Source organism: Anopheles merus, chromosome 3L, assembly GCF_017562075.2.
Source record: "Anopheles merus strain MAF chromosome 3L, AmerM5.1, whole genome shotgun sequence".
NCBI lineage: Eukaryota > Metazoa > Arthropoda > Insecta > Diptera > Culicidae > Anopheles > Anopheles merus.
This window is the reverse complement of record NC_054085.1, coordinates 2,394,307-2,412,395: the sequence shown is the minus strand read 5'-3', so window position 1 is coordinate 2,412,395 and position 18,089 is coordinate 2,394,307. Positions and strand designations below refer to the sequence as shown.

The window sequence follows — 18,089 nt, the reverse complement described above, 5'->3', positions numbered from 1 at the left end:
CGAAGGTTTCAGCCTGTCAATCGCTTTCGAGACTGAATACTCATCGATGATCGGCAAGTTTGGGGCCATAGCATCCACCGGTACGTTTGATAATGCGTCGGCTATCTGCCTCTCATCAGTTACCGCTGGAAGGAAGGTGGCGGCAAAGCGCGAGGCAAAAATATCACATACAGCAGACGGATTGTTGCCGTTGCGCCCGTTGTAACTGACGGAGCTAGGAAAACCAGAGGATTTCCGACGATTGTTTGCGAAGTTCCACAGTACACGTGAATTGCCGTGGCAGCGCAAACTCGTACGTCGTACGTGCCCCAGGTAGCGGAACCTGTTATAGCGCCGATAGAGAGAGTGCGCAGTATTATAATTGCGCAATGCAGCGGGACACCTACGCAACAAACAATAGCGATAGGCGGCAGCTTTAGCCGTTTTGAGCCTGCGCAGCGTTCTGTCACCCCAAGGGGGGCCTCGTTTAGGTCGTTTCACCGGCGTGCATTCATTCAGGGCTTGCAACATGAACCGCTCAAAATCTTTCACAGCGAGGTCAAGAGTGGCGTAACGGGAACAATCGAAGACATTCGCGAACGAGGCGATCATCGGCAGGAGCCTGTTAAAGTCCGTCCGCACGTAGTCAAGGCGTGGTGTTAGCGCAGGAACGGCTGATTCCTCTCGTGGTAGCGGGATGGCCAACTCAAGCGCAGGGTGATAGGTGTCAATTGCTAACAGCGGGGTGAGGCAAAGTTCAAGCGGAAGGCAAACAGAAGCAACAGCATTATTTACAAACACCAGGTCTAAGACGCGTCCGCTGGTGTTAAGATGACCATTGATCTGGAAAAGTCCGCTATGATGCATCTCGTCCATAAACAGAGCGGAGAGAGCCGATCGCGTACGTGGCTCATAATGCAGAAATGGCAAATCCGGATCATGCTGAGCGGCTGACCAGGAGACGAGAGGTTGGTTGAAGTCTCCTAACAGGAGTAAACCGTCTCCGGGATGCATAGTTGAGCATAATGAGCGAATGCAGTTTTCGATTTCACGGAGCGTGGCAGCATTTGCGGCAAGTCTAGGCGGGAGGTATGCAGCAATGATGAATAGTCGGGAATTGCTTAGTTGTATTACAACGCACACTAGCTCAAGCGATGGATGCACCGTTGTGTGTTCCCGTGACGTCAGAAACTGAGAGCACGCAATCAACACACCTCCACCGCGGAAACATGTACTGTTGTCAACACTACGATCGCATCGGTAGACTCGGAAGCTATCGTCAAACAGCGAAGCCGAAAATAGGCTAGGATCGAGCCAGGTTTCCGTAAGCACTATTACATCGAAATTAGATTCCAACACCGACAGGCGAAACTCATCGACCTTCGTGCGCAGTCCCCGCACGTTTTGATAGTAAACAGAGGCAGTGGAACGGGCAGTGCGAAGCGCATTAGCAGCAGGAACAAAACAGGTAGGTGTTTGTGCAGACTTAACAAAGGTTCGTCTATTCGTGAAAGAAACGGTCAAGTGTGGTCTGTTGTAAGTTGGTGTTGGAAGTGCGGCGAATTAAAAGCGGGCCGTCAATGAGTGTTGAATTAGGACCATGAGTGGTGTCGTTCAGCGTGTGTTCTCCCAGTTGTGGTGATGTTAGTGTTTGAGCCTGTGATGTTGATGCGTGTGCCATTATCCGCCCGGTACTCGAATACGCCTGTGTTGTCTGGAAGCCCTCAACTAGTGTTGGGTAAAGTGCTGCTGTGCGCACTGTGCGCACAGCACACCATACTGTGCGCACAGCACAGCACAGTGCCTTAAGTGCTACCACAGTGCTAGCACTTTCGCACAGTGCTAGCACAGTGCTAGCACTTCCGCACAGTGCTAGCACTTTCGCACAGTGCGCTCTCTGAGCACAGTGCGAAAGTGCTAGCACAGTGCTAGCACTTTCGCACAGTGCGCTCTCTGAGCACAGTGCGAAATGCTAGCACAGTGCTAGCATTTTCGCACAGTGCGCTCTCTGAGCACAGTGCGAAAGTGCTAGTACAGTGCTAGCACTTCCGCACTGTGCTCAGAGAGCGCACTGTGCGAAAGTGCTAACACTGTGCTAGCACTTCCGCACTGTGCTCAGAGAGCGCACTGTGCGAAAGTGCTAGCACTGTGCTAGCACTTCCGCACTGTGCTCAGAGAGCGCACTGTGCGAAAGTGCTAGCACTGTGCTAGCACTTCCGCACTGTGCTCAGAGAGCGCACTGTGCGAAAGTGCTAGCACTGTGCTACCACTTCCGCACTGTGCTCAGAGAGCGCACTGTGCGAAAGTGCTAGCACTGTGCTAGCACTTCCGCACTGTGCTCAGAGAGCGCACTGTGCGAAAGTGCTAGCACTGTGCTAGCACTTTCGCACTGTGCTCAGAGAGCGCACTGTGCGAAAGTGCTAGCACTGTGCTAGCACTGTGCGAAAGTGCTAGCACTGTGCTAGCACTTCCGCACTGGTTCCAAGTGCGCACTGTGCGCACAGTGCGCACAGCACACTAAAGGCAATGTGCGTGTGCGCACAGCACACTTAATTGTGCTACTTTACCCAACACTACCCTCAACCCAAAGACTTTCTGAGAGAATGGAATCGATACAGCGTCGCTTATCCCGATACGCAACACGCTTGTTACCTTGGCCACCTGGCAGTCAGTTACCACCTTATGAAACGCGACTTCTGCTCCTCGGACTGCAACCGCTCCACATCCGACGCCGTACCGCACAACAACTATTTGTGGCTGGTTTACTGCAAAGTAACATCGACTGTCCATCCCTGCTCCAGCAGTTAAACTTTTACGCGCCTGCTGTTCAGCTTCGCTCTCGTCCGTTACTTGCCCTGAACCGTAGTCGAACAGGATATGGATCTAGAGACCCCCTCAACTCCATGATTAGGGTGTTCAACGAAGTTCGTCAATTGTTTGATTTTGGAACCTCAGTGCAATCCTTTAAAAACTGCCTTAGAAGCGAATTATTAAGATGATCCTACTACTTATTTTAAACTAATATTAGACTTAAGAACATTCACACGGATCCATTGTTATCCATTGAACGAGTAATAAACAATTAAACAACAATTACAAGAAGGCGTATGATTCAGTACCTTCCAGAAACCTTCTTAAGGTACTCCAGTTGTAGACGGGAATGTCATCAAGCTAATGCAGCACGCGATGGGTATGTAGAGTACATCTCTACACATTACCAACGGAAAAGTTGTACTATGGTCTAGATCTCTAAATATCAGGAGCGGTATTTTCCAAGGCGACACCTTTAGTCCGCTGTGGTTTTGCCTTGCTATGAACCCGCTCAGCAGAACACTCAACCAGCAATGAAACTTTGGGTATTTACTCAAGAGTGAAGAAATAAGCACGAGAAAATTACCCACACCTTCTTTATGGATGACTTGAAACTGTTCGCAGAAACAGTACAGAAGCTGCACTACCTGTTAAACACCGTGCAGGGATTCAGCAACGACATTCATATGGAATTTGGTATCGATAAATTTCGATCAATTCATCTACACCGAGGTCAAGTAGTGGATGCTGATAGCTTCCGTGTCAACGAACAAGAGGAAATCCACAACATGATTCAAGGCGAAACGTACAAGTTCCTCAGTTTCCTGCAGCTGAGGGGTATTCACCATACGGCGATCAAGAAGGAGCTGCAGAACAAGTTCTAACATCGTGTTAGCTGTATCCTGAAGAGCTTCTTGTCAGCCGGCAACAAGGTGAAAGCAATAAATGAATAATGTGTTTACGGTGCATCTGTTGATATACAACTTTGAGGTGGTGAAATGGTCGAACACAAGATCGGCCGGTTACCACGTGGAGAGAAAAAGGAATGGTTCGACGAAGAGTGCAGACGAGCACTATCCGAGAAGAATGCAGCGCGCGCCCGCATGCTACGGTATGAAACCCGTCAGAATGTGGAGATCTACAAACGACTGAGGAAACAGCAAACCCTGCTCTTCTAGGCCAAGCAGCACCGTTTTGAAGAGTCAGACAAAAAGCTGCTGGAGCAGCTTTCGCAGTCGGGGGGCACCCGCTTGTTCTACAGGGGGGGTTTGCTCCTAAAACCGCAATGTGCCGTGACGCCGAAGGAAATCTCCTGAAGGACGAGCGGGAGGTGATCGAAAGGTGGAAGTGCTACGAAGGACATCTGAATGGAGCAGAGGCAGGAGAGGCTGGCGCAAGTGGCAGAACAAGGCAACCACCACAGCAGCAGCACAGCAGTAACAACAGCGACTGCATCGGCGCAGACGACGAGGTGCCCCCGCCATCTCTGGATGAGATTGCCAGCACTATCAAGTAGCTTAAGAGCAATAAGTCTGCCGGCAACGATGGTCTGCGGCCGAGCTCTTTAAGATGAGGCTTACCGTCGAAATGCATCGGCTGATCGTGAAAGTCTGAGAACAGGAAAAACTACAGGAGGAATGGAAGCTGGGTGTTATTCACCCAGTCTACAAAAAGGGAGACAGGCTGGATTGTTCGAATTTCCGAACCATCACGGTTCTGAATGCCGCTTACAAGATCCTGTCCAAGATCCTGTTCTACAGACTTGCGCCCCTTGCTACAAATTTTGTCGGCGGCTACCAAGCTGGGTTTGTTGGAGGCAAATCCACCACCGACCAAATTTTCACGCTACGGCAGATCCTCCATAAGTGCCGAGAGCGCCAGGTGCGTTGAGACCTGTACATCGACTTTAAAGCGGCCTACGACACCATAGACCGGAAGGATCTATGGAGCATCATGCAGCGGTACCATTTCCCAGGGAAGTTGATCCGGCTGTTAGAGGCCACCATGAAAGGGGTGCAGTGCAAGGTGAGAGTATCAAACTCGACGTCGGAATCGCTCGAATCTCACAGGGGTTTGCGGCAAGGTGACGGACTCTCATGTCTGCTCTTCAACATCGCCCTGGAAGGTGTCATTCGAGGCGCGGGGCTAGACAACGACATCCGTAGCACGATCTTCTACCGGTCTTCTCAATTCCTTGGCTTCGCGGATGACATCGACATCATCGCCAGGACAACAGCGAAGGTGTTAGGCACACCCGACTCAAACGCGAAGCAGCAAGAATTGGATTGAGAATCAATGCGACGAAGACGAAGTACCTGCTTGCCGGTGACTCAGACCATCTGGGAAGCAGTGTATTAGTTGACGGCGACTCGAGGTGGTAAAGGAGTTTTGCTATCTCGGGACGGTCGTTACTTCGGACAACGACATGAGCAGCGAAATCCGGAGACGCATTGTGCAGGGGAATCGTGCATATTATGGGCTTCACCGACTGCTGAGATCCGGAAGACTTCAAGCCCGCACGAAATGTGAGATATACCGCACATTGATTCGCCCGGTGGTCCTCTACAGACACGAATCCTGGACCATCCGAGCAGAGGATGCAAACGCTCTGGGCGTGTTTGAGCGACGCATCCTCCGGACCATTTTTGGTGGTATGTTCGAGCATGGAGCGTGGAGGAGAATGATGAACCACGAGCTTGCTGAGCTGTACAGCGAATCGAGCATCCTGACGGTGGTGAAAGCTGGCAGGATACGATGGCTGGGGCATGTTATGAGGAGCGGAGCACAGCGAACTCGATGGTTGGACCAGGTGAAGCGAGACCTGACGGAGATCGGGTGTCTGCATGGATGGAAGGCTGCAGGCAGGGACCGAGCATCCTGGAGAATTACTGTTGACCGGGCCATGTCACATCGACGTGCTCTATCATGAGCAGGCCAACAAGAGAGAAATATAATAATAATAATAATAATAATAATAATAATAATAATAATAATAATAATAATAATAATAATAATAATAATAATAATAATAATAATAATAATAATAATAATAATAATAATAATAATAATAATAATAATAATAATAATAATAATAATAATAATAATAATAATAATAATAAAAATAAAAATATAATAATAACAGTAATAATAATAATAATAATAATAATAATAATAATAATAATAATAATAATAATAATAATAATAATAATAATAATAATAATAATAATAATATTGCGTCTCCGGATTTAACGTATCATAACACTCCTTTGTTAGGTCGACCCGTTGACGAGCGAAATCCTAACGAAATTGCTTTTAGTATGCATCTGCAGTGCAAAACAACAATTTTACACAAAATTAAACTTAAGTATTCCTGTTAGTCAGATAAAAATAGGAAGAAAATAAAACTCACTTTTTGTTTGTTTACAATAACAAGCGCTCTTTTTCGGTTTTTTATATTTACGATACAGTGGGTTTTTCGGTGTGTCTGGCACCGGTCCAACAGCTTTGTAACGCTATCGTATCGTAAAAACGTTACTCAAAGTTTGAATAGCGCATAGCGCCATCTGTTGAGAAAATATATTTAAAAACAATCGGCGATGTTACTGCAGTAATACCCTTCAACAAATAAAATTTTATAACATTTTATGAACCATTTAAGAGTTCCACGAAACAATGACCAAAAGTTAATAAAAGACAAAAAATTAGGCCCGTTCTGCAAAGTACTGCTACACGAAACATGAATTGAAAAATGAAGAATTGTCATTGTTTTATCTCCCTCCCTCTCTACTTTACATAAAATGAGTCTTTTCAAATCACGGATTTATTACGCACAACAAAATACCTACATTAAGTTACCTTTTATTTATCATTCTGCAACTTGGTCATATTAGTATATTTGAGTTATCGATCTACTTTAACTAAGTCTGCTTTGCCTTAAGTGTTTTATTCACGCTTTTTTATTGTTTTATTTGTATGTTAACCACATAAGTTACGGAACACTATTATCGCATGTTTACAGATAGCATGCTACATTAGCAAATAAATTATTGTTGATATCGTTTGAACACCATCAGTGAAAGTAGTGCTTTGATAACGTTTTTTTTTTTTTTTCAAACTATGATATCGTGGCCTAGTTTTTTATCGTTATTGAGGACCAGCTCGCCTTATTTAAGAGTTCCCAATTTCAATGTGTCTTAGTCCCTCCAAACAAGTTTAACCACATCATCATGGATTTTAAGAGGTTTGCAGCAGTGTTTTTGTTGACTGTATTATCGAGCTTCGTTACATCTCAACAGCTTGCTCCAAATGAGTTGTGTGAAGGTGTCAAAATCAATTCATTTGTTCCTGATCCAGAAGATTGTAGCAAGTTTTACCAGTGCAATGGAGATACAACCATTCACGGCACTTGTCCAACAGGAATGTTTTACCATGCAAAAGATGTATGTAGTTTCGACCAATCGGATTGCAACAGTTTTACAACACCTATTTCAACAACAACGATACCGGATGATAATTCTATGAAAAATGAGAGTGCGTCGTCCACTATAAGTTCAACGATCACAACGCCATCCATAGATAGTGCAATTGATCCAGAATCATATTGTCTATCATCTAATCCTAATATTCCATCGTTTGTGAAAAGTTTAGACAATTGTTCAAACTATTATATTTGTGTTGATCAAGCGCCAGTTCTTCAAAAGTGTGCGACAGGAAAGTACTGGAATCCAATCCATCAGTACTGTGATGACCCTGAAGCCGTTATCTGTGAGCATGATCGTATTGCTGATCCGGAAGAAATCTGTCAACAAAGGCCACTCAGTGGTATTTCTTTCACTGCCAGTCCTAACAACTGTGGGGAATACTACATATGCATCAAACAAAAACCTTTTCGCATGAACTGTGCGCCTGGTACTCATTGGAACAGTAATTCTAACCAATGCGATGAAGCTGACATTGCTAACTGCAAGGCAAGTGTGTTTCCTCGTAATCATTTATTCTCGTTTTTTTCATAGTTCATTTTTTTCAGATTTCAACCCCTTCAACAATTGATCTTGATGAACTCTGTGCACAAAGAAAAGATGTGTTTCTCAGCCATCCCAGATATTGTGACCTTTACTTGTTTTGTCGTAATGGTAAATCTTCTACTCAACGCTGTCCATTCCTTACCGACTGGGATTCCGTCAATAAACGCTGTACGCCACGTCACCAAACTATATGCACTAAGCAACGTTTCCATTCAAGTAAATAATGGAAGCTATAGAAAATTTGCAACCAAGATTTCCTTTTGTTTTTTTTTTTTCATCATTCTCGTTCAACAATCAATCAGTTTACTTAATCGTTAGTTGAAACCATCAATGAAATATCATTAAGAAAAGCTGCAGTATATTTATCTTATCATTGCGTCAAGAATATTTTTTTATATTTTTTATAGACTTAGATGCTAAATATTTCGAAAATAATAATTTAATAATAAAATTTCTAATCTAAGACCCAATCTATGGCCCAAGTATAAGGTTGCAGCAATTTTTGTTGTATGGTATTCCATTATTTATTACATTATTTAAGAAACGATAGAATCACTTTATTAGGTTACGTTATGAGATACTGATTTATATCGTATTGGTGAATGCAAGTAAATTCAAACGTATGTTTTATATTTTTCTTAGGAGAAATCTTGAATGACAATTATTTGGATCTTAAAAAATAGAAGAAAAAATAATAACAGGTTTGTTCCAGTTAACGAAATAACTATACCTTTATCAAACAATCACATCCTAATGAGCAAAAACAATTTCTTATCATGGCAAAAGGTACCCCATTATCTAATTTATAAATACCTATCTTAAAACTCTTACTTCCGCTATAAATTCGCATATCAGCACTTTGTGGACCTTTTGTTGTACTACGTTCAAACGTATGTTTTATATTTTTCGTATGAGAAATCTTGAATCGCAATTATTTGGATCTTAAAAAGTAGAAGAAAAAATAATAATAGGTTTGAAATAGCCACGGATACCGAATTTAACATTTTGGATTCATTGTCATGCTCATGCAACTTTAACGTAAGGTAAGTTTAATAAAATAAAATCCTAAGTCAAACTGTAATGTAGCGTTAATCATTTTTGTTGTTCTAGTTAACGAAATAACTATACCTTTATCAAACAATCACATCCTAATGAACAAACACAATTTCTTATCATGGCAAAAGGTGCCCCATTATCTAATTTATAAATACCTAACTTAAAACTCTCACTTCCGCTATAAATTCGCATATCACATTCAAAAATACTCCCTGTATCATACAGCTAGTTCACATACAAACGGAAATCTGATTGGCAGCTGAAGATAACTTATCGCAGCTTTACAGAAATTTTGTATGATAACTCACCAGTGGAATCAAGCGATCTTAACAACCTGCATGAAATATCTTGTCGCAAATAACAGTAAAGCTGTTGCTAAGAAATCTGTTTCACTTTCCGCAAGGTAGGAAGTGACATTATGTTCATTCATATTGGATTACTACTTACTTAGGCGTTGCAAACAAGTTAAGGCCTTGATTTGGTTTTTTTATTTATAGATTTGTAGAAACCATATTGGAGACCTGCCAAATATTGAATTGACAAACATTGCACTCAAGGTTACAATCTGTGTACTATATCAATTCCATCAACAATACAACTGATTGACAACGTGATTGCATCACACATATGGCGATGACAGTTCAATGAAATTCTACGATCAAGCGATCATTATTTATACTTGTAAACCTCAAAAACACACATCAGTCTATACTCAGTGGTCGATGATAAAGAAGTAAAAATATAAATGGCATTACTCGCGATTTGTTTTACTGGAGTAACAATAATACTATGCCCACTTCTAGTTATCAGTGCACAACAATTCGATCCGATGGAAATTTGTCGGGGGAAACCTAATAACGCCACCGTTATGAACCCACTATCCTGTGATTCATTTTTACTGTGCAGTGATGGTCTACCAGCTGGGACTGGGCTGTGTCCAAGTGAAATGCTCTTTAACGCTGAAAAGGAAATTTGTGATTTTCCTGAAAACGTGAATTGCGGTTCCGTCCCTTTGCCTACAGAATTCCCAACTAGTACAGAAGAGTCTACCGAAATGATAACCGATTTAAGTGAAGAAACTACCGAATCTTCTTTTCCAAGCGAATCCTGTCCACAAATGGACGATCCTGTTTCACCATTGTACATGCCAATCCCAGATAACTGTACTGCTTACATCATGTGCTACCATGGTACTCCCTTGATAATGCAATGTCCTATAGGAACGGAATGGAACAAAAACAATTCAATTTGTGATACACCGGAAAATGCAAAGTGTCAGGTAAGAGCGCAAATACTTTACGTAGGTCTAACTAATCCAGTAAACAACTTTTCCTTAATTTACAGGCAACTTTTCAAGATCCATTTGGATGCCCAGTAGAAGGAACAAAAGTTTTACCACACCCAGCCAATTGTGAAAAATTCGTGTTCTGCTTGAACGGTATATCTAGAGTTCAAGTTTGTCAAATGTTCAAGTACTTCGATCCCGTCGCAGGAGAATGTGTCCTAGGAAAATGTTAAATGGAGACAAATGTTATATATGAAAACAAACACACACAATTTTATCTAAGTGTTATTTGTAAGAGTTTAACGGTCCGAATAATGTAACTTGATGATTGTGAAGTGCATCATTTGATTGTATTCAATAAGCCACAAAATAGTTTCACTGGACATTTTTTGTGAACACAATTTTATGTAATACAACAGCAACAGTGAATTCCTTTATTCCTGATAGTTTGCCTGCGTTACCATAACTAACATAATCTTTATAAAATTTGTTGCTGTTAGAAAAGAAAATCACTACAATACGTAACACCTACCTACGTAATCCATATATTGCCTCTAGTTGATCCGAAAATAAGTAATAGAACTCATCCTAATACAACTAAGGCTTCTTTTGTCTTCTTTAAAGTATATGATTATATGATGAATAAACTTTTGCCGTTTATTAGACATACCGGTACAATTTCACACCGTGAAGCGTGAAATAGTAGCCAAAATCAACATGGATGAAACATTTCGCGCAAACAATTATTAGTTTACTTAAGTTCAACTGAGATCCTGTATGGTGCGATGAGATATGATGAAATGTCAAATTTTTCACGAGTTCAAATATTGCGTAAACATTTTCTCCTTTACATAAACAATTTTTCTATTAACTTTTATAGAATGTTTTTAAGTCTCATCGATTTTTGTTTAACATTGGGTCAATTTGCGGTATGCTTAAAGTTACGTTTAGAGTTTCATGCATAACGGTGTAAGTAAGCACAACTGGGATTTTAGTGCCATCGGTGAGGTGTAATAATGAGAAAACTTACTATTTTCAACTATATCAATCAGAGTAAATGATAGTTATAGATCCACAAGTCACAACTCATTGGCATTTAATATTCTATTAGAATCAACTGCAGCATCGACAATAACGCCATTCGGCTACCAGACCATACCTCAATCTTCACCGCCGAAGCAATTGCCTTAGCTATTGCAACTGATGAAGGTCTACGCAAAGATAAACCTAATGTGATCTTCACCGATAGTGCAAGTGTCCTTCTGGATCGACCCTTGAACCGAACATCCAACAACTCGGCAATATACCGAATTCACCCCGAATCACATTCTGCTGGATTCCTGGTCACTAGCCAACGCAGAATTTATTAACCCGGCCTGCTGCCATAACACTCTTCCACGCCGTGACTTTATTTGCCTCAGCAAAACTGTTATCGCCAATAGCTGGAATGGTTATTGGGTTAACAAGGGTCGCTGTTTCCTGCGAACTATCAAGACCAGCTAGGTCAAAAATTGATATTTACAATTTAAAATCAAATTGTAAATATTAATCAGTTAAGTATTGGTAACAGAGTCCGCAAAAGTGTGATCAGTCAAAAAAACGCAAGAGTAATATCGCTTATTGATGACCTCCGCCTCCCATGCCGTAAACATTACTAGCGATTTTTTTAACAGCCTCAACAATCCAAAACCTATAAAAAATATGCATTAGCTAACTATCAAAATGCTCTACGAACAAGTAATGCTATGTCAAAAAAAATTATATCTGATTATTCACGAAAAGAGTCTATCGTTGATCTCGTAAAAAGCAATATTGTGTGTTCAATCGTGAAAAGTTTTGGAATAACTTTTCGTTTCTTTTGTGGAGATTGTTGATATTCGTTTTTCTTACTCGTACTGATCGTTAGCCAAAGATAAAGATTGCGAAAAAGTCTTGCCGCTCCCTATTTATTAATTAGCTATCACTAGGGTTATGCCTACAAAATATATCATTTATAGAATTTGTTCCGCTCCGATAACAACTCGAATCATGCAGTTGCTCTAACAGTGTGTTATTGTCGTATTCGTAAAAACAACAACTAGGTTTTTAAAATATTCGAAAAAAATATTTAAAACAATATATTATTTTTTTTATTCTTATTATTTTTATTATAATAATAATAATAATAATAATAATAATAATAATAATTATTATTATTATTATTATTGTAATTATTATTATTATTATTATTATTATTATTATTATTATTATTATTATTATTATTATTATTATTATTATTATTATTATTATTATTATTATTATTATTATATTATTATTATTATTATTATTATTATTATTATTATTATAATTATTATTATTATTATTATAATTATTATTATTATTATTATTATTATTATTATTATTATTTTTATTATTATCATTATTATTATTATTATTATTATTATTATTATTATTATTATTATATTTATTATTATTCCTACATACTACAAAAATGACGGCATCGCATGTTATAACGTGTACTAAACGATCGGTCGAAATTGAACATTAGCTTCTTAAATCTTTAAATCATTATAGCCAAACTTGAATCATGTAATTATTTGTTTCATTTTCATTCACTTCCTGGGAAACAGAACGATTGATCTCGAGGTACACAATGGCCTACAACGTAGTTAAACAACTCCAAAAACGGACAAGTCTGAGGATACTGAACACCATACAAACAGAAGTAATAACGCCGGCAGTCAGTTGGATGCAGCAAAAAGGCACGGATGTCTTCTGGACATTCAGAACCAGGAAACAGTATGGGTAATGCACCTTCAACTTCTGGCAAAAATGTATTAGACGGAGTTGATGTGGTCGGTGCTGGTGTTGGAGCCTCTGTAGTGGGTGCTGGTGTTGGAGCCTCTGTAGTAGGTGCTGGTGTTGGAGCCTCTGTAGTGGGTGTTGATGTTGGAGCCTCTGTAGTGGGTGCTGGTGTTGGAGCCTCAGTAGTAGGTGCTGGTGTTGGAGCTTCTGTAGTGGGTGCTGGTGTTGGAACCTCTGTAGTAGGTGCTGGTGTTGGAGCATCTGTAGTGGGTGCTGGTGTTGGAGCCTCTGTAGTAGGTGCTTGTGTTGTTGTTTCCGGTGTTTGTTCATCCTGAAAATCATTAAATCATTTCGAATTAACAACATAACTCATTTTTAAATGTGTTATTGCTCATTTCATTTACCTCGCATTGTACATTTTCAGGTGCATCACACCGTTTAATAGTATCGTTCCAAAGAAAGTCCCACCGACATTCAACGATTTCTAGTACACCATTGCGACACGAAAAAAAGTTGTTACACTTTGGACCGGCAGCAAAGTAATTGTTTCCTGGCGAACAAGTCGGCTCGTTTCTGAACTCAATAACACCGCATGATACTGCATTGACAACAGCAAAGCAAAATACTGCGAGGAAATGTGCTGCTAAAAATATGTCAATTTGAAAAGTTGTATACTACTATATTACACTTTTTAACTATTGTAACTTACGCTGCATAGCCATCCTTTGAATTTTATTATCTACGAAATACAACAACATATCCGCTAGAGTTCTATTGCACTAATATGAAATTTTGCACTTTATGGACACTTTATATAAAAAAGCTATCTTGAATTATCTTGAAAGCAGTATGATTAATTGCTGCCAAGTCGAAGAGAAGACATTTTTGCACCGATTAAATGGTCAACCATGGTAACCAGCACTTGTGAGTAGATAAATTTTAAGGAAGTAGCTATATCCATTCGAAACAGGGTATTTCTGTTATCTATGCCTTTGGACCTCACAAAAATTTCGTAAATAATAATAAATTATTATTATTATTATTATTACTATTATTATTATTATCATTTATATTATTGTTATTTTTATAATAATTATAAGAAATATAGTAAAAATCTTATTATTGTTAGTATTTATTATTATTACTATTATTGATTTTTTTATATTCACCAAGGCTTTCGTCGTTGCTTTATACAAACTCTTTAGCTTGACAAGGCTTAATACAATATAACTAAAACAAAAACACTTGCTTTTTGAAGCACTTATAACACCTTGCAAATTAAACGAAATTTTTGTGAGGTCCAAAGGCATAGATATCAGAAATACCCTGTTTCGAATGGATATAGCTACTTCCTTAAAATTTATCTACTCACAAGTGCTGGTTACCATGGTTGACCATTTAATCGGTGCAAAAATGTCTTCTCTTCGACTTGGCAGCAATTAATCATACTGCTTTCAAGATAATTCAAGATAGCTTTTTTATATAAAGTGTCCATAAAGTGCAAAATTTCATATTAGTGCAATAGAACTCTAGCGGATATGTTGTTGTATTTCGTAGATAATAAAATTCAAAGGATGGCTATGCAGCGTAAGTTACAATAGTTAAAAAGTGTAATATAGTAGTATACAACTTTTCAAATTGACATATTTTTAGCAGCACATTTCCTCGCAGTATTTTGCTTTGCTGTTGTCAATGCAGTATCATGCGGTGTTATTGAGTTCAGAAACGAGCCGACTTGTTCGCCAGGAAACAATTACTTTGCTGCCGGTCCAAAGTGTAACAACTTTTTTTCGTGTCGCAATGGTGTACTAGAAATCGTTGAATGCCGGTGGGACTTTCTTTGGAACGATACTATTAAACGGTGTGATGCACCTGAAAATGTACAATGCGAGGTAAATGAAATGAGCAATAACACATTTAAAAATGAGTTATGTTGTTAATTCGAAATGATTTAATATTTTCAGGATGAACAAACACCGGAAACAACAACACAAGCACCTACTACAGAGGCTCCAACACCAGCACCCACTACAGATGCTCCAACACCAGCACCTACTACAGAGGTTCCAACAACAGCACCCACTACAGAAGCTCCAACACCAGCACCTACTACTGAGGCTCCAACACCAGCACCCACTACAGAGGCTCCAACATCAACACCCACTACAGAGGCTCCAACACCAGCACCTACTACAGAGGCTCCAACACCAGCACCCACTACAGAGGCTCCAACACCAGCACCGACCACATCAACTCCGTCTAATACATTTTTGCCAGAAGTTGAAGGTGCATTACCCATACTGTTTCCTGGTTCTGAATGTCCAGAAGACATCCGTGCCTTTTTGCTGCATCCAACTGACTGCCGGCGTTATTACTTCTGTTTGTATGGTGTTCAGTATCCTCAGACTTGTCCGTTTTTGGAGTTGTTTAACTACGTTGTAGGCCATTGTGTACCTCGAGATCAATCGTTCTGTTTCCCAGGAAGTGAATGAAAATGAAACAAATAATTACATGATTCAAGTTTGGCTGTAATGATTTAAAGATTTAAGAAGCTAATGTTCAATTTCGACCGATCGTTTAGTACACGTTATAACATGCGATGCCGTCATTTTTGTAGCTAGAAAGTTTGTTCAACTGCTTATCACATATTAAATAAAAATTGCATTAAATATTAAAACGTATGTAGTTTGCTAAATGAATGAATGAGTTGAATGAGTGGAACAGCACGAAGGGTATATCTGGTAATGATATTTTTACTTTTTGTCAAATTTTTATAACTCCATCTTTTCAGATTTTTTTGCACTATTAATGGAAGATTTTTTTCTTTTTTCGTGGTACAGTCGTCAACTGGCATGACCTAGCAACATGCCCGTCATGGGCAGGCCTGAAAAAAGAAGTAGTAGAAGAAGATAGGAAGAAATATCCCGAAAGAAAAAGTCCCTAGACTTTCTACTTTCTAGACTGAGGTATTAGATCTACAAAAAGTGAGACACTTTTCGGCGCAGCGAATCTTTATTCCTGATAGAATAGTATTTTTTAGTGAATTGATATAGCTACATTGCGTCGATTTTCATTGATAAATTAATTTTAGTAAGATTTAACATTCTTTATTGCGAGCCATTTGTGGCATGCAATTACTTTATACCGGGTAGTCTCGGTTTACTTATCCGGAGTTATCCGTTGTTGATATTTAAAAGTTTATCTTTTTCACATATAGTTTGGTTAGAGCTCTTTATAAAGGCTAGTTATACGAAAGATTTTTAAAAGTTTTCGCTAGCAATCACTGTGTAGTTGCAAGATAGTATCGATGCTGGGGTCAAATTTGCAGGTGATTCGTTCCGCAGTACATCCAGTACAAGTTCGGTTAAGATGTGGCGGATGATGATATTAATCCCACAGAAACTGTATAGTGATGAGCTGGATTTTTACTGGATAAAATGGTTTGTATGAGCCGGGTGTATTCGATCGGAAGTCGTGATAGCAGTATCTGGTCTTGATGTGATGGATGGTCTTTCGATGGGGGTGTTATGGCCTTGATCAGCGGTCGGTAAAGTCTGGTCAGCAGGCCAAAACGTTCAATCCATCCCGCGAATGAATTTTCCTAATTATGAAAGATGGGAGGAACCTATCCGTATATAAATTACAAATCATCTTAGAGCAGCAGTAGACAAAGTTCAACCCGTGGGCCAAATGCGACCCGCCGCAACATTCAATCCGGCCCGCGAAAGGTTTTAACTGATTTTGAAAGATGTGAAGAAACTATTCGTATACAAATTACTGAATATCTTTTAGAATAACATTTTATACCATCGTAGTCTTTCAACTTTAATTAAAGTACTATGGAATGACGGATCGTTCGGTATGTTCGAACTCGTGATCAATATCCCCGTAATGTTTACAAGAAAAAAAAATGTTTTTTTTTCGTCTGGCTATGGAAAAAAACTAGGAGAGATAATTTCTTAACATGTACATAATTTGAAAGGTAGTTATTTAAGCTTCCTTGGACAAATAAATCTAAGAGTTTGGGAGTTGCCTTGCATCAGTTATCCGGAATTTTTGCCATTATGTACGAAGACATCCTTGTAGACATCCTAAGTTTTCGCGACAAAATTGTTAGAGTAGAGCTTTTCCATTATGTTGGTCCAGAAAAATTCGATGGAACACATGTGACGGATGTTGTACCAGTTTGCGGACTAGGGTGTCATGTCGAAATTTTACCGAAATTCACCTGATATGAACGCTTTGAGTTTCGGCGTTATTGTTTGCCATTGCGAAGCCAGTGGACGCGATTTCTGTTTCCTGATATGTGTGTTAATTTTCCCATACTATTTCACTGTTTGGCGGGTTGCATCGATCTCCCGGCCCAGATAACCCAGTAATGTAACCACTTGTGCCTCTGTCTTCATTTTTAGCTTTTTTGGTACCTCGAAAATGAACCTGGGCTCTCCTGCGATGCTTTGATTGTTGTTTATAGGGCCAAGATGTTGGTGATCAATACGCAGAAATGTTCTTACGCGACGACAGATTTCTGTACGCAGTCCATTTAAGACGCTACGGGGTGTCATTCGTTAATCGCGCACGCTTATAAGTTGGTTGGTTCACATTTTTGGTCATCATGTTTAGAGTTCGACTGACAGAGGTGTCAAGGTAGGGTGACTGATAGAGGTTGTTTGATGTCTCATGGGCAACATAACTTATCAATTGATCTGACATGGCATGAGATCTGGCTTGTCCATAAAGCATTTTTATATTTACTGAATCTATCTTTGCTTCGATAATTTTTTAGCCTTTCAGACTTTTGTATCATCTTCGGAATATTTTCAATATTTTTTGTGGCGTGGGAGGATGGGGTCTTCAAGAAGCGATGTTGAGCCCATTTTGTTATTTTTGTACTGATCACTGGTATTTTACTGAATACAATGATATTCCCTAGCATCCTTTACGTAGCCCGCCAAGAACTAATAAATGGATCTGGTGCACCACTTATCAGGACACAACTGTGACATGAATATGGCCAGTTCCACTAGTGCCAACCGCTGGCCCCAGGGTCTCCGGCACCAATGGCAGGCTCCAGGGCACTACCTTCCGAAGCAGGAGAATCTAATGTACCCCTTACGTAGCTCGCCAAG

The 18,089-nt window shown here is 39.9% G+C and overlaps 4 protein-coding genes across 6 annotated transcripts; 3 read left to right on the top strand and 1 right to left on the bottom strand.

The window, feature by feature from the left end:
- Window positions 1-1,133: 1,133 nt before the first annotated feature.
- LOC121598699 (probable chitinase 10) lies at window positions 1,134-8,209 on the top strand. The gene is made up of 3 exons (XM_041925919.1): window positions 1,134-1,192; window positions 7,133-7,757; window positions 7,817-8,209. The coding sequence occupies exons 1-3, from the start codon at window positions 1,134-1,136 to the stop codon at window positions 8,036-8,038; spliced, it is 906 nt and encodes a 301-aa protein (XP_041781853.1). The 3' UTR covers window positions 8,039-8,209.
- A 1,145-nt stretch (window positions 8,210-9,354) lies between these two features.
- Window positions 9,355-10,899, top strand: LOC121599546 (peritrophin-1-like). Its single transcript, XM_041927420.1, has 2 exons — window positions 9,355-10,149; window positions 10,215-10,899. Exons 1-2 carry the CDS (start codon window positions 9,616-9,618, stop codon window positions 10,386-10,388), a joined length of 708 nt encoding a protein of 235 aa, XP_041783354.1. The 5' UTR covers window positions 9,355-9,615; the 3' UTR covers window positions 10,389-10,899.
- Window positions 10,900-12,730: 1,831 nt separating this feature from the next.
- On the bottom strand, window positions 12,731-13,779 carry LOC121599545 (threonine-rich protein-like). Of its 2 annotated transcripts, none has more exons than XM_041927419.1 (3): window positions 13,670-13,779; window positions 13,365-13,600; window positions 12,731-13,291 (listed from the first exon to the last, which is right to left on the bottom strand). In XM_041927419.1, the coding sequence occupies exons 1-3, from the start codon at window positions 13,716-13,718 to the stop codon at window positions 12,764-12,766; spliced, it is 813 nt and encodes a 270-aa protein (XP_041783353.1). In that variant the 5' UTR covers window positions 13,719-13,779; the 3' UTR covers window positions 12,731-12,763. The 2 variants fall into 2 exon arrangements, with proteins under 2 accessions (XP_041783353.1, XP_041783352.1); XM_041927418.1 differs by having other exon boundaries at window positions 13,365-13,603; window positions 13,670-13,775.
- A 658-nt stretch (window positions 13,780-14,437) lies between these two features.
- On the top strand, window positions 14,438-15,508 carry LOC121599544 (threonine-rich protein-like). 2 transcript variants are annotated; one of them, XM_041927416.1, is made up of 3 exons: window positions 14,438-14,547; window positions 14,617-14,852; window positions 14,925-15,508. In XM_041927416.1, the coding sequence occupies exons 1-3, from the start codon at window positions 14,499-14,501 to the stop codon at window positions 15,450-15,452; spliced, it is 813 nt and encodes a 270-aa protein (XP_041783350.1). In that variant the 5' UTR covers window positions 14,438-14,498; the 3' UTR covers window positions 15,453-15,508. The 2 variants fall into 2 exon arrangements, with proteins under 2 accessions (XP_041783350.1, XP_041783349.1); XM_041927415.1 differs by having other exon boundaries at window positions 14,443-14,547; window positions 14,614-14,852.
- The last annotated feature ends 2,581 nt before the right edge of the window (window positions 15,509-18,089 follow it).

Coding starts and splice junctions, on each gene's coding strand:
- LOC121598699 (XM_041925919.1), top strand. CDS start 1,134: ATGGATGCACCGTTGTGTGTTCCCGTGACGTCAGAAACTGAGAGCACG. Junction 1,193..7,132: donor GAGAGCACGCAATCAACACA/CCTCCACCGCGG, acceptor CAATTCATTTGT/TCCTGATCCAGAAGATTGTA. Junction 7,758..7,816: donor CTGACATTGCTAACTGCAAG/GCAAGTGTGTTT, acceptor CATTTTTTTCAG/ATTTCAACCCCTTCAACAAT.
- LOC121599546 (XM_041927420.1), top strand. CDS start 9,616: ATGGCATTACTCGCGATTTGTTTTACTGGAGTAACAATAATACTATGC. Junction 10,150..10,214: donor CGGAAAATGCAAAGTGTCAG/GTAAGAGCGCAA, acceptor CTTAATTTACAG/GCAACTTTTCAAGATCCATT.
- LOC121599545 (XM_041927418.1), bottom strand. CDS start 13,718: ATGTTGTTGTATTTCGTAGATAATAAAATTCAAAGGATGGCTATGCAG. Junction 13,604..13,669: donor TCAAAGGATGGCTATGCAGC/GTAAGTTACAAT, acceptor ACATATTTTTAG/CAGCACATTTCCTCGCAGTA. Junction 13,292..13,364: donor CTGAAAATGTACAATGCGAG/GTAAATGAAATG, acceptor AATGATTTTCAG/GATGAACAAACACCGGAAAC.
- LOC121599544 (XM_041927415.1), top strand. CDS start 14,499: ATGTTGTTGTATTTCGTAGATAATAAAATTCAAAGGATGGCTATGCAG. Junction 14,548..14,613: donor TCAAAGGATGGCTATGCAGC/GTAAGTTACAAT, acceptor ACATATTTTTAG/CAGCACATTTCCTCGCAGTA. Junction 14,853..14,924: donor CTGAAAATGTACAATGCGAG/GTAAATGAAATG, acceptor TAATATTTTCAG/GATGAACAAACACCGGAAAC.